The 15737-nt window shown below is 36.6% G+C and overlaps 1 protein-coding gene across 1 annotated transcript in view; it reads right to left on the minus strand.

Annotated features, from left to right (window-relative positions):
• The window catches only part of LOC133525027 (transient receptor potential protein), a 68547-nt gene that overhangs the window by 7874 nt on the left and 44936 nt on the right, over positions 1-15737 (minus strand). The window contains exons 4-15 of the mRNA XM_061861222.1: positions 13926-14021; positions 12861-13003; positions 12040-12241; positions 11357-11530; positions 8082-8180; positions 5171-5306; positions 3582-3734; positions 3123-3268; positions 2043-2283; positions 1309-1432; positions 452-647; positions 24-188 (exon numbers count right to left, since the gene is read on the minus strand). Coding sequence (XP_061717206.1) covers positions 24-188; positions 452-647; positions 1309-1432; positions 2043-2283; positions 3123-3268; positions 3582-3734; positions 5171-5306; positions 8082-8180; positions 11357-11530; positions 12040-12241; positions 12861-13003; positions 13926-14021 — 1875 coding nt within the window. The remainder of the gene's footprint in view (positions 1-23; positions 189-451; positions 648-1308; positions 1433-2042; positions 2284-3122; positions 3269-3581; positions 3735-5170; positions 5307-8081; positions 8181-11356; positions 11531-12039; positions 12242-12860; positions 13004-13925; positions 14022-15737) is intronic.

Below are 15737 nucleotides of genomic sequence, written 5' to 3' on the forward strand. Positions count from 1 at the left end.
AAAAGGTTCAAATGTCAACTCACGATAATAGACCCCATGTTTTTATTATCACAACAGTTTTTGATCCAACCGGAAAAGTGCTTGGGGGTGGGAATGATGTTAAATGGAGGGGGGACTGTATCACCGTCTTCGAAATACGACATCCAGAGGTTGCTGCGTGCAAATTTCCATTCCACATCTGATCGTTCCTAAAACAATATCTCAATGAAAATTACAAGTGCAAACGGTTGATTAAAGTCGCTAACGCAAAAATTGAAAAATAATGATTAAACGTAAACACCAGAAAAATACAAGTTACACTCGTGACTGTTGGTGAATGGCTAAGGATGATGATTCCTTAAGCATCTTTGATAGTATTGATATTAAACAGAAAAATTAATAGGGAATAGAAACATCGTAAAAAAGTCATTCTACGAGAATTTTCGGAATAAAGTAAAAATGAACAACTCACAGAGATGATCTGATAAGAGTTTGACATCATGGCGATGAGCATGTTCAGCAGCACAATTATGTTAATCACGGAGTACGAGCCGAAGGTCAGCAATGCCCAAAAACGGGTGAAGCTCTTGATGCCGGTCAGCTCAAAGGTGGTCAGGTCCACGAGGCCGAAGGAAGCCCAGAAGAGGGACTGAGAGGTTTCGAAAAGACTGAAAAATGAAATCAACTCATGTATCGTGAAAAAAATCCTCCTTACAGATAATAGAAAAGTAAAGTTAGGCCCCAAGTATATTGCCTTGCGGAACACCTATACTTACTATATTAATAAAACTTCATTATTGAATGAGCGTAATTTATAATCTCTACAGTTGCAAGCGCAACTCTTTATTTGAATAGAAACTCAATACTTATATTCCTAAAGCAGTAGCTAAACGCAGCCGTTGGGCTCGGCTAGTATTCGGAGGCTTTTCTAAAGCACCAAGAATCGCTTGTAAATCAGTATCTTTTGGAAAATTATGACACTTCACTACAAATAGAAGCGTTTTATTTGAATCGTCGAGATCCTGACCTGCACGGCGGCTGCACCTGCTGATATTATAAATGAGAAAGTAACTCTGTCTGTAAACTCTTCACGCTTAAACCGCTGAACCGATTGAGATGAAATTTGGTATGGAGATAGTTTGAGACCAGGGTAAAGACGGGGATAGTTTTTGTCAATCATTATCATCATTCCACGCAAAGGAAGTTGCGGACAGAAAGTATACTCAACAGTAGTTTTAAGAATATACTACCCCATAATACCGATACCATAATGATCGACTGTTAGTAACGTACTCGTATTATTCGATGCGTCAAAATCAAAAGTCTTACTTAGCGTATCGTCTCCATATAGTGCAGGCTCGTTCCTGGTTATCAAAGTCTGCTATACCGTTGGGAGTGTGGTAGCATTTGTTTTTCTCCAGTTCAGCGTAGTACCACATAAGTTGATTGAGACCTGTGGAATATCAATATTAGTTTATTGAGATGATGGCACATGTTGAATTTTATAACAAATTCTAGTTAAATTGAAAATTAGCAATTTTTCAGTAAAATAAACAATAAAAATATTGAAATGATAAAAATAGGACACAACCTCAAAGATTCAAAATTAAATACGTTTTTTTAACTACCAAAGTAATAAAAAATAATAGTTCGTCATTCGATTCCTTAAATTGTATAGCAACTATTTACCTAAACGCAATAGGTAAAGGGTCGGCAATGCGCATGTAACACCTCTGGAGTCGCAGGCGTCCATAGGCTACGGCGACTGCTTACCATCAGGCGGGCCGTATGCTTGCTTGCCACCGTCGTGGTATAAAAAAAAATCGTCAAAGAAATTGTTTTTTTGTTTTCCATATTTCAAGACGGTTTCAACAGGATCGTGAAGTCACGATCAAGTACCGTTAGATAAAGGACATTTCGCGCGTTGTGTACGATTTTCGGAGTTAAACTGACGTATATAGAAAAGGTATAAATATATTGAAGATTTAAATAGATATGGACGCATTACTGAATTGAAACGGTAAAAATAAAGATGTAGCAGTGATAAAAACCAAAAAACGTACCACATCCAAAAGCAAATAGCACCAGCATATAAACGAAGAAGAACTTGATGATATCCAGAATCATTCTTCCTAGTGACACTTGAAGTGGACCGAGATGAGGGTTGATGGAGAAGATGTGAACCAGCTTGAGGTAGGAGAAGATCATGCCAGCGGCGAAGGCACCTTCTGAGAGCAGCATGGGGTCAAAGGAGTCCCAGCGCTCGCGGGGGTACCAGGGGTCTAGGCCATTTTTGTAGTCCCTCTGTTGAAATATTGTGGAATAAGCAAAATGGAATTCAGAGCCAAGATAATTCTATGCCAAAGACAAGTGCGTAAATAATCCTACGAGCAGTGCGTACATAACTACTAGAGTTAGACCAAGATAAGTCTGCAATGATTTTGATAGTATACATTGTGCAAGTGTTATTTATACGTCATCATTTCATAGAAGTTTGATGTTTAAAATAACACTTGCACTGCGTGAGCTATCAAAATCATGGCAGTGTTTTTCGGCTCAATAGTTTGTAGTATATTCGGTTTCATTTGAAATGGTGATGGAGATTAAGATTTAGGTATATGACGGAATACATCCTTTACTATAGATCAAATCTAAATCGAATATTTGAAAATTTTATCAAATTTTCAATAGAGATAATGAAACACCCATTTTACTTCCCCGTTCCCGAATACAATGTGGTTCTGCTCGGGGCGAAACATAAGATATTTCAAATAAATAGCGAGCCTTACAGACCTTCTAAAAAGAAACACTGATTGATCAAGACTTTGAATTCAGGTCAAATCTTTATTTTTGTGACAATATTATTGAGGAGTGGTTTTATATTATTTGCGAATCGGTTTGCGACCCAAATTTAACGATTGTAATTTAATAAGGCAAAGAAATACCGTTTCAGTGATATTTTGGAATATTACTTGAGAGAACAGGAAATTCACATTGAAAACGCGTGTATCTGATATTTGTTCAACCAAATTAAAATTAAATTTATAGAAGCGTTTTCGACTTTCTATTAGTAGGCTTGATTGAAATGTTTATATATATGCCCTGGTTTAGTTATAAAAAATGTCTTTATATTGTTTGAATACCTGGACAATATACCAAGAGGAGACCCGCAAACTGATCCAAGCGATATAGAACATGTTAGTAATGAAATCAACTATGTTCCACAAGTCGCTGATATACTCCAAAATGCCGCCTGTCCAGAGGGATCTTAATTCTGCCCATATTAAACCTGAAAGAATATGAAAATTAGGGCACCGAGTCATTTAATGTTTTGAGAAAACTAATAAATGCAGAGTTCTATGGTGGCGCACGGAGAACGATTTCAAGGCGAAAGATGAACAGGAGGAGCTCTGGTTTTCTGTCTACTGATTAGCTCCCGTAGCCCAAAACCTGCTTCTTAACTGCACTACGATTCTACTGTGTTGGATTCTTATTTAACCCCCAATTTTGAAATCAATATACGCAAATAATGCTAAACCCTTGGTTCGGAATCTATGCTATTGCATTAATTGCAACGAGGTGAACATAAGTTATCAACTCACTGGCTATGTAGACGATTACTGTAAACTCGATGAGGCCAGGCAGGGCCCCTCGCTCGTGCTCCTTCCAGTATTCCACCAGTTCTTGCAGCCAGCTGATGCCCGACCACTCTAGGACTAAAAACTCAGCGCGTTGCGAAGCGAGGGAGAGGAGCACTGTTGAAGATTATTCGTAGTGATTAAGCTGGCTATCAACATTTTTGTGAACTGGGTAACTTATTACACAATTTATGTAGGTGGCATGTCAAATACACTCTTTGCACACAAGGCTGTTTTTGATTGCTGATATGAGATTTGGTGTCGCTGCCGCGCACTATTATAAACAGGATGTTGATTAAAATTTTACTTAACACATATTTATAGCAATTTCATAAATATATACCTAAACTATGGCTCAGTTAATATTTTCAAACTAATAAAATATGACTTGCATGAGTCGTTAATACGAGTACTCGTACAGTATGATTTGTAATTCGAGCTATGCCTTGAAAATTACTATATAGATCATTTTCAAAGATTTAAGCCCGTCAACGAGTCTCTATTCTAGGTCTTAATTCACTGTTTTCAAGTGACATATTTGAATTCTAAATTATATTAGAAAAAAAATCGCCTTTCGCCCTAAAACAGCTTGGATAAAAGATTCACCTATAACAGCATTTCCGGCGGCGGTAAACGGGGTTTCATGGCGGCGACAAATGAAATTGACCAACATTTGTTTAAAGGAATCAATAGAGAGCATACAGTTTAGTAAACGGTATACCTACCTCATATTAAATCTAGATTTTCCGTATCTTTCAATCGAAGCATAAATTCGGCATAAACTAATAAGATCATATACATTTAGATATTATACAAATAGATCAAAGCTGACTCATAAAGTATAAAGGAACAAACAATAGCTGCCACTTATAATAATAGTTCCCGGAACACTTTGAAGATGGGTTTTCCGAATGGATTTAGTGTTGTACATTTTAATAAAACGATGATAACACGGTAGCCTTTAATCAAGTGAGTTCGGCAAAGTTTTCGACGTTTCTAGGTCGGTTGAGATGATGTTGGATTTTTTTTTCTCAATTTGTGGATAGTGTATGGACTTGATTCAAATGCAGAATAGATAATAATGAAATTCTCTATATATTTTAATTTTATTATCTTTCTGAACGTCATACTGAGTGTGTTATGAGTGTTTAACTATAGAAAACAAAATAAATTGCCAACATTATTTTATTACCTGACGGTGTAAGGAGTTTACTGTTGCAAAATAACCGGTTTTACCTCCTGATACGATTTTTATATTTTTGCATTTTTTCTGTTCGATGTTAAACCATGCACTCAGTTTTCAAGAAATTATGGTTGTCAAACTTTTAGGTGTAGGGTCAATGAACCAATGTGGGGTTAATTTCACAAATTTTGTCGGTGTTGAAAACTTGACGTGACAAATCCGTTATCGTTAACCGCCGAGACGATCTCTAAAATGTTCCGTTAGGTAACGAATTTCGTAAGGAAATACAAAAACATAGATATAATTATAATGAATAGATATCTCCATAATACCTATTGAAATATATTTAATTCAGATTAAGAATTCTTACTTAGAAACAACATGTAGGAGGAACTGTGGCAGATGAACTTGACAAAAGGTTTCTTCATAAATTGTCCGTACTCCGAGTTTGGCGCCAGCATGTATATTGTGCAATATATGGGAAACATGGCACCTAATTTCGCGACCTGTAGACAAAGAGACGGACAATAATGTAACATTTTCGACACTGTTAGCTGACCACAAACCTTATTGCAAAGTTATAAGGTCGGCCTTTATGTTATATATTAGTTGGAAATTTCTGAGGTGATTTTTTGAGCTCTTATCTGTTAAAAAATTGTTTCTTTTTTGCAGCAGTTACTACTACTACTGACTCCGTCATAATTGTACAGGGACCAATTCACGTAACAGCTCATTAGAGATAACACCTTACGTTTTGTTATATAAAAAAAATACTTGAATGCGGGAGGCCGATCGTTCTACAACTCCCAAATGCGTTATTTCCGAATGAGCTGCTACATAAATTTGAACATTAATACTATCCCGATACAGTTGCTTTTTAAACGACATTGTTGCTTTGGCAATTGCCGAAGACAGGAGCTGACCACTTTACATAAAAGAAACAAAAGCTTTTGTTTTACATTTATAGGTTGAGGCCCAAAAAATCACATCAGACTATTTGAACTAAGGTATAAGTATGGGTCAAATATAGCCACGTTAAGGTTTGACACTATATATATCTCACTGTAGAACAGTAGAAGTTACAAGTCCTAATTTATTTGATAGTGTATTTATTTATGTAATTTATTGCAGGCATCAAAAAGACTAGGCACGGATAGATTAGAATTTGTGTTATTTTTTTTTATTAGGAATATTTCCGACAGTGTATCTAAATATGGGCAGGTGATGGCCATATTAACGGTATGAACGGACACGGAGGTCATTTCTATTTGTGATGGAATTGAATGCTATAAATAAAATGAATTTATTGAAACAACTTGTTTAATCAAATAAAGGAACAAAAAAATCAACTCCGAACAGAAAAAAAATCTAATAACAACCCTTCTCATCTATGTTATAAATGATTATGAATAATAAATTCTTTCTGGTTTATGCACCATCTCGTTATCTTCCAGCAGCTTTTTCAATTTCGTAAAATAGTCTGGAACCACAGCTTTCTTAAGTTTTTGAGCTCTAGCTGGATTCAAGTTTTGGGTTTTTCTTTTACGGATTCTCTTGTGCCGATTCATAAAACCTCTCAGCCAATCTCTGCCAATTAAGGCATCTTGTCTAGCCTGTACCATTTTTTTCCCTGGCAATACTTCTGGACGCACAGACGAAGCACACGTGACGTCAATGGATAACCAACAGCTCCTTTTCTTCCTGATTAATAAGAAGTGGTTTCCTTCCAAACTTGGATTTATTTTCCTCTATAAGATATCGTCGAAACGTTCGCAGCAGATAAAACCTTCATGACACCACTTTTAACAGCTGCAATTGCTGATATCATATCAGAGTCTGCCCAATTTCCTTGGATTTGTTTTGAAACCTATTGTGGAGCCATATTCTGAAAGGAAAAAAGAAAAAAAAATAACATTGAGAAAAATATCTACGGTTAATATGGCCAGCAGATGCCGAAAGTAAAAAAACGCATAAGGTTAATATGGCCAGTAGGTGTCGAAAATATAGCCACTATGGGGCCATATTTCCAGTCACAAACATATTTTACTTAAAAGATCAAAACCAAATATATACAAAAGTAAGCATGAAAATAAACATACTCATATAATGTACGATTACTAATGAATGACTAAATGAGAATATAGTACATTACGATACAAGTGCGAAAAATAGGAAATTCGAAATGAGTGGAGATAAATTAAAACACGACCGAGGGGAGTGTTTTAAATCGACACGAGTTGCGAATTACCTATTCGCACATGTATTGTACAACGTTTTACAGTACATATGGCCCTTTAAATGTTCGACACAGTAACGTAATATGCTAATTTTTTGCACTAGTGCTATAAAGTAGCACCATATGTACTGTAATAGTACATTACGATACAAGTGCGAAAAATAGGAAATTCGAAACGAGTGGCGATAAATTAAAACACGACCGAAGGGAGTGTTTTAAATCGACACGAGTTGCGAATTACCTATTCGCACATGTATCGTACAACGTTTTACAGTACATATGGCCCTTTAAATGTTCGACACAGTAACATAATATGCTACTTCTCGCACTAGTGCTATAAAGTAGCCCCATATGTACTGTAAAATATTTTTAAGCAAAATTCAATAAAAGCAAAAAAATCATCGAAACTTACGAGTGAATATTTGTATCCGTGACACGTGGTTTCACTTCGAGTGCCATTGCGGGACTAGCGGGGCCTCAGGGAAGATGGTGGCGACACCTGAGCATTACTCACATATGGACATTTTAACTCGTGTAATGTGGCCATATATTCGGGCTGGCCATGTTCGACCCAGGTAAGTACCTTATAGTTACATATGCGTTACATATGGAACTTGTCGTTATAAGCACAGGGTTAAAAAATATGGGTACCAAGCGTCGTTCAGAGAAAACTGTGATTTTTACGTGTTTACGCGTGATATGCTCACATTCATAACTCGAGGGACGAGTGATGATGAAACCCAAAGTGAGCATATGTTATGAAGTCACAGTTTTGTCTAAGCGACCCTACCCGTCTGTAAACTCTGTGGTTATATGAGAGTTATAATACTTTATTTCATATTATTATGTTGTTTTTTTGCAAACCTGGCAGCGAGGTTGCATGTGTAGTGGGAACTAAGTAAGCCAAAAGCTATATTATCTTTTTTCCATTCTGTGACGACACTTTGGTAAGTACAGCTGACAGACTTCGCCCCGGCGAACGCATAGAACCTTGTTATCCCTGCTATATTAATCTATACAAGTAGGTATGTGGTGGGTTGTGTACCTGCACAGCTTGGCCGACGATGTTTTTTCGTTTAAATCCTGGCAGGCCCTCGTACCAAATCGCCCCAAGCAACTGCTGGACATTCGGATGAGCGACAAACTGAAATAGATAACCACTATTAATATACTGGTAAAGGCTGCGTAATTCTTACGATAATTAGTCGCCGTTACTTCAAATTAGTTTATTTATAACTCAGCTATAAAAAAAAGCTTTGATTCCTTTTATTTAGGCAGTTGGGTGTCTGTTTTTCGGGCTTCTCGCTTACCGGTTCTTATACGTTCCATTTAAAACGATTACAAATGAACTTTTAGTTTAGAAGATTCTGGATTTGGTCACTTACCAACACAAATACACCATGTTTTAAATAAAATAAACATAAGAGTGCACTGCATATATCTTGACAGGAGTGTAAATCTGCATTTTAGCAAAATAGATATAAACAGAATCCTTTTTCATGTTTTGTAAGTAACCATGACGTATGAGTACGTTGTAGTTTGCCGTCTCAAATGGATGAGAAGTTATGTGGTAAGGTCACGTTAGAGCATACGCGAGATTTTAAAAAGTTATTATATGAGAGACTATACCTATTTACCCACTCAAATTATCGGCATTGTAAGAATGTAAAACTGTACTTAAGTCATGTATTTATCCATAGGTCGTTGGTTCATATCCGGCTCGAAGGACCATGTTAAAGGCTGAACTGTGGCCGTAGGGTCCAAATAAGTAAATTAATGTATTGAAAATGCAAAAGTACGTTCATTACGAATATTATATTGTCCAAGAAGAAAAATGTTGACATTGTTTCATGTTACCATGGAAACCAGTAAAGTTTTTAATGTTCATATACAAACTCCATTCTGCAACAAATAGAATTAAGAAGTATGGAATGGAAGAATAGCTAACACTCAAAACCTGACACAAAAACTTGCGAGGCAGCGGCCCCAAGCGCCAACAATGTATAAAATATCGATTAATCACAATGCAAAACCTTAACTAACATGAAATTTATTGAATGGGTCCAGCTCATCAAGTGGGAGATAACCCGCAAATGGCCTTATAAACCAATTATTTGAAATGTAATTATTTATCAACCAAATTGTCATTTGAATCTTATAAATGGATTATTTAAATCGCTATATCTTATAACTTGTTAAATATACTTTTACACTTTCACTACAATATGGGTGATAAAATATATGGCTTTACACCCTCATCACTCCCTGTTTCTGTAAGAAGTACGAACAATAGCGATCTCAGCACAACTTAAGTCCTTTTTGAAATAAACTGACAAGGAAAGAAACAGGTGGCTTTACCAAGTTCATGAATTTATTTCCAAGCCAATTGTAATAACTATAAGTGCAACGTGAATGGTCTAGTCGAATAGTAAATCACATATTGTCGGTAAAATTGGAAATAATATAGTATTTATTTTGTTATATTTTAACAACATTTATCAGAAATGGTGATTGTAAGGACCGGTCTGGCCTAGTGGGTAGTGACCCTGCCTGTGATGAGCACAGGTATTTTTTCTTGAGTCATGGATGTTTTCTATTTTTAAGTATATGTATATTATATACATCGTTGCCCGAGTACCCACAACACAAGCCTTCTTCAGCTTGCCGTGGGACTTACTAAATTTGTGTATTTTCCTATAATATTTATTTATTATTTATTTTTCTATGTGCCCTATAACCAAACTATTCCTAGAAAATTGCAGGAATTTCCTGAAAGAAAATGGCTACTACATCAGGTCTATGTTCTGGGGTGTGATATATATTATGAAAGCCGAAATTTATATACAATACAATTTTGGGCCATTAGGCTTTGAAGTTGAGGTTTAAGGGTGACCTGAAAGACTCATACAAATACTCACAAATAAAAGGTAGGTAGCTTACTCGTAGGTATACGTAGGTATCGAAACCAGAGCTGATTTATACACAAACATTCGACGCAGATTTTGAAATTATATGTAATGTTCTGTTTTTAACCGACTTCAAGATTTCAAAAGGAGGAGGTTCTCAATTCGGTTGTACGTTTTTTTATTGTTTGTTACTTCATAACTCCGTCATTTCTGAACCGATTTTGATTTTTTTTATTGAATTTATATATGTATATGATTGATCCCGTTTTGTGAAAACTCAATTCTGAAGATGGGATCCATGAGGAATCGAGGGACCTCTTCAAATATGAAAGGCATACATTTAGTGATTTTTGTATTTTCATCAACAAATCAAGCATTTACATTTAAAAAAGTGACAATTGATGAAGTGGAACTGCTGATGCTGATCAGAATGGAACGCTTGGCGAATTGTCGTCTTCGCTATGTTTGTTAGGCAAATTACGTTTTCAAGACACATTTTTTTGTATTTCTATCCTTTTTATTAAATAGAATTTGTGTTTAGAAATAACTACTACCATGTTTTTCTAATAATTATCTGGTGCTTTATTTCATGCATGGTGTGAAATAATTTATTTTAAATACTATCGAACGAATATCATTGCGGGTATCTTACCAGTCAACCCTAGGGAAAATCTGAAATGTGTCAAGGTGGGTGCAGTGACAAAAATATTTTACCTCCTTTTCTACATAATTAGGCGTAGGACGCCGTCTTTTTAATTCCAATGTATGAATTCCAAAATCTTTCTTTTACCGGTCTCCCGATGTCAGATTTTTTTCTTAAAAATTATTGTAGGTAGTGATAGGGAGTACAAAAGGCAACTAAAAAAACACGGCCTGAGGTGACCCTAGGGCTGGCTCGTACCTAGACCAAAAAATAGGCATTACCGTCCAAAGGGGGAAAGTAGGCAAGGGCACCCTTCCCAACATACCTGGGGGCTTTTCAAAGGTGAGTATTTTTTCTTTATTTTGTTAGATTTAATTTAGTTAGTAAAATTATTATCTGCCTTATATTTAATAGCCAGCTTGAGTCTCCTAAGCGTCTGCCGTTCCTTCGGCTCCCAGCAGTCTATGTCCCCGGGGTTGTAGTTCAGCATGATCTCCAGTTCATTGGACGTTCTCTTATGGTCTAGGAGGGAAGAGGCGTACTCTTGGTACTGATGTTCTAAGGCCTATTGTGTTGTAAAATAATTACCATTGTCTGCTTATATTTGATAACAAGCTTGAGTCTGCCAAGTGTCTGCCATTGCCCCGGCACCCAGCAGTTGTAGTTCAGCATGATATCCAGCTCGTTGGACGTTCTTGTGTGGTCCAGGAGGGAGGTGGCGTAATCTTGGCACTGCTGTTTTAATACCTATTGTTGTTGTAAAAGAATTACCATTTTCTGCTTATATTGGATAGCCAGCTTCAGTCTGCCAAGTGTCTGCCGTTCCCCCGGCTCCCAGCAGTCGATGTCTGAGGGGTTGTAGTTCAGCATGATCTCCAGCTCGTTGGACGTTCTTGTGTGGTCTAAGAGGGAGGTAGCGAATTCTTGGCACTGCTGTTTTAAGGCCTGGCACGGAAAGTTAATAATTATAGGTAGCAAAGCGTATCGTATCACTCTGAAAAGGAGGCCTTTTTAGAAGCTTTATGTTTTTACGTTATGTTCTACTTCTGCACTGCTGATTTTCGGTTACCAGTAAAGTTTAAAACTAGTAAAGCCTTGCAAAATAAACAAGGCTTACATATGACGGTGTGACAAATCAAACTACGCGTCAAAAGTAGTATCTACCATTCTCTTATACCTTAATAAAAATATATGCCTCTAAATGTTAAACAGGGACAGACCCTTTAGAACGCAAACTATAAAGATATACATATGTATAAATATACTTGGAAAAGTATTCCAGGACGGGAGATATTTTTGGACAGTTGTTTCATCCGCTACTTTTGATTCTAACTGTACTAGATAGAAGATTTGGTACTTAGCTGTCGATACCGCTATGGAGGAGTATACACTTTGTGATGGCGAGTAAGACAAAGGATACCTATTAGGAATGACGTAATTTGCACTTTAGTTACCTTATATTCAACTCTAAACTCTGTCTCCATCCTACTGAGCCTGTTGAGCTCCCATGAAAGCTGGAAGGCTGTCAACAGCGGGTCTGCTGAAGACAGGGCTATGAGGGATGGAGAGGTGAGGGCACGGTATGCGTTGATACGAGCTTGTGAGTGCCTGAGGGAATCCTCCTGGGAAGACTTGACACACTCGTCGCAGCCGCATCTGGAGGAGCCAAAAAAAAAATTAGACGCATGGCATACAGCATCCGATTCGCACGTTACTCCGTAGTTTGACAGACAACGCTATGTGCGTATTAAAGCGACATCCCGGTCGGACGTCGGACGTGATTACCAAAATTAAAACGATGCATATATGAAAAGTAACAGAATTGTGTAAGATCTAAAATAAAAACTACCCAGCCGTGTGTACAATTCACTGACTACATCCCAAAGTAAAGAAAGAAATAAAGATAGAATCAGCAGAATACTTGGGAATCCCACCCATACTAAGTAAGAAAGATGAATGAAAGAAAGAAAAAGTATGTGGAATAAAAGTACGAATAGCATAAAATATAGAACTGGAATGGAAGAGTACCATAGGAAACGAAAAGTCTCCGAGGATTTTGGAGGATATATGAAAAAAAATCAACAGTCCGAATAGCTTATAGTGGTGAGATTCTGGTGACGAAGGTCATAATCTAATTCTTGTTGTTAAATGAATGTAGTACAGGAAATTAAATTTTGGCTCCCCTATCCATAGGGGATTTCTGTCAGCATTTTTACAATTTTTATCTAAAGTTATACTTTGCATATCTACTTACGTAAATCATGACTGTACCTACTTGACGTCGTGAGGTACGGGCAGCGTTGCTCCTCTGTCCAGCAGGATCTTTAAGATCTCATAGTGGTTTCGATGTGCTGCGAGGATGAGAGGGGTGATATCTGGAGTGAAAGTAGCTACTGAAGGCTCCACGGACTCCCAGCTCTGTCAAAAATACCTAATTTTAATCCTTTGACCGCCTAAGACGTTAACTGACGCGCTCGGTTTCATTACAATATCTACCTTCGTGCATTATGATAAGTTTTATAATGGTCCGTTGTATATAAAAGGCGTGGCGTTGAAAGGGTTAAGACGTTTAAGTCACATACTTATCATGTAATGTAGACGTTAAATAAGAAATCATGTAAAAAGTCACGATTTGCAAATCACCAACACCAATTGGTGTCATGTTATTGTAAGTGAATAAATACTTGAACATGGACATTTTCAGTCCTGGCCTACCAATAGTATGTAAGTAAGCACTTTATTGTAAGAGAAAAAAGAAATATCGATTACATCAGATAGAACATAATTGTGTACTACAAATGCGAACTTAAGTTAGAGGTCTCTATTCCAGTAAACCTATACCTAAAAGACTAATTAAAACTATACCTAAAGTAATTATATATTATTTTATTACATACTATAAACTATACGTAAATAAATATTTTTATGTACATACATGAATAAATATAAATATATCTTCATCACTTCTTACGCCACGTCGAAAACTCCTGATTCTCGAAACTTCTCGCATTGTGATGAATCTTAGTCAAAGTTTCAAGTGCTAATGTTTACTTTGTATGTCATCAAGGCGCTTAGCCGAGATGACAATAGTTTGCAGAAAACTCCCTCAAAGGCCCTCAGAAGTCCGCGCTCGCAACGAAAACGCACTGTCACACGTGTGTTCCTATTCATTTATGATTATGACATGTAAACACTTTTTTTTAGGAATGTGTTAAGCAAGTCTTTGAGAAAACCTCCGCACCATACCCAGAATCAAACATAGCCAGAGTGTTTGTAGAATAAAATCTCTTAACGTGAGTTATACGGGGGTGGCTACTGGTATTTGAAACTCGCTACTTACATAAGGTTCTCCGGGGACGTGGTGCTCCTCTTCCCACTGTAGCAATAGTTCCACTGCTTCCACGTACTCCTCTTTTATAGCGTGTAGAAGCGCGTCCTGGCGACAAATAGAGGTACCTAGTTATAGTATATAGGTTTTTTCAGCTGAAATTTAATGCACAGCAATGAAGTAATTGATCGATAAAATATTCTATTTATTTTATTTTACTTTATTCTGGCAATAAACAGTCATTACATCAGAAAATACAATAACGATACAATAGATGTACGGCCGCGTAGCCGTAATCGTTAACGCTGCGTAGCGTAGCGAAGTCATCTATCTCTATCACTCTTCCATATTAGTGCGACTGTAACAGTTGTGTTTCGTTCGCCACGGAGCGTGAACGATATGCACGTTGGCTACGCGGGCAGAGAAGACAAACAGTGCCGATTTTTTTTAAAGTAACATTGTGGAAACATTATAGGAGTTGATACTCAGTGGTAAAGATAGATTACTCGTGCAACCCAACATACAGGTTTACAATATTTAAATAATGTACGTATTACTTTATTGTATACATGTATGTGTATAATATATTATATATTGAAAACCTTCCGCTGTCAGTTGAGTTGTCGATGAAATCCGGCTAACAGTTTAATTAAATGACAATTAAAAAAAAATGCGAGAAATTTCTTACAATCTATATATACTCGTAATTACTGGCCACCTTATACTCGTACTAAAAGGTATTGTGTTTAATAATCACACAATCTTAGTTAATCATCAGAACGATAGTTATTTAGTCTACTTGAATTGTGTAAATAAATAAACAGAATTCTTATTTTAGCCATTTTAATATAAGGTGGCCAGTAATAGACGGTTTACCCTACATTATTCAAAGTTCATATTATCGGGGGTTATTGACTGGGATGTTTTAATAATAGTAAATATTGTAATAAAGTAAGAAATGTCTCAGATCACATGAAATGCCGCTGCATGGCCGAGCCGAAGGCAAGGTTGACAAACATGTGATCTGAGACTCTTGTATTATGTGTGTAGGTGTACTATTTTTCGGTTAGACGGACCATGCCGAAAGTTGACGGTTTCTGCACGGAGAACAGAAAAAATATTGCTATATTATTTAACGTTAATGTTTTATATATCGGTATATTTTACGGTACATTTCTGAGGCCAAGAGAAGGAAAAAATGTTGTATAAGTTTAGGTCATTTCGCCAGAAAAAAGATCAGGAATATACACTATTAAAATTTTCGTGAAAGACCGTGTGTAGCCCGTTTAACTAGCACATGGACTGCCACTGTTTCATAAAATGGCTGGATAAGCAATTAAAATTAAAGACTAAATTGTAGAATTGGTCAGACTACATTGTAATATTTATTCATCTTGACTGAACAACTCCATTATGTTCATGTAACCACATTGTTAAAATAAAGTTTTGAAAGATAAAGAACAAAGTAAGAGATCAGAATTTCTCGCACTGACACAAATAATTGACAAAGTTGCAATAAATGTCGAGGACCACATTCTGTCCGACATATTACATATGTCGATTTCTGGTAGAACTTCAAGATGGTGGAGTCTCGAGAATATTTTTTTGTTTTTTTTTTTGCTGATTAATGCTGTTTAACCTTTTCGCCGCCATTGACTTGATATAAAGTCAGTGCATTTTGTGCCCCTCACGGCACGACTTCATATTATTATGCAGTAAACTAATGTGGACGTGGGCAGCTTATGAATAATTAATCTTGAAAGGCGTTTAACCATTGTTTAGTCAACACCCGGTAATACATATAAATATGATCTTTCAACCTTG

The sequence above is a fragment of the Cydia pomonella genome, chromosome 14, assembly GCF_033807575.1.
Source record: "Cydia pomonella isolate Wapato2018A chromosome 14, ilCydPomo1, whole genome shotgun sequence".
Taxonomy (NCBI): Eukaryota; Metazoa; Arthropoda; class Insecta; order Lepidoptera; family Tortricidae; genus Cydia; species Cydia pomonella.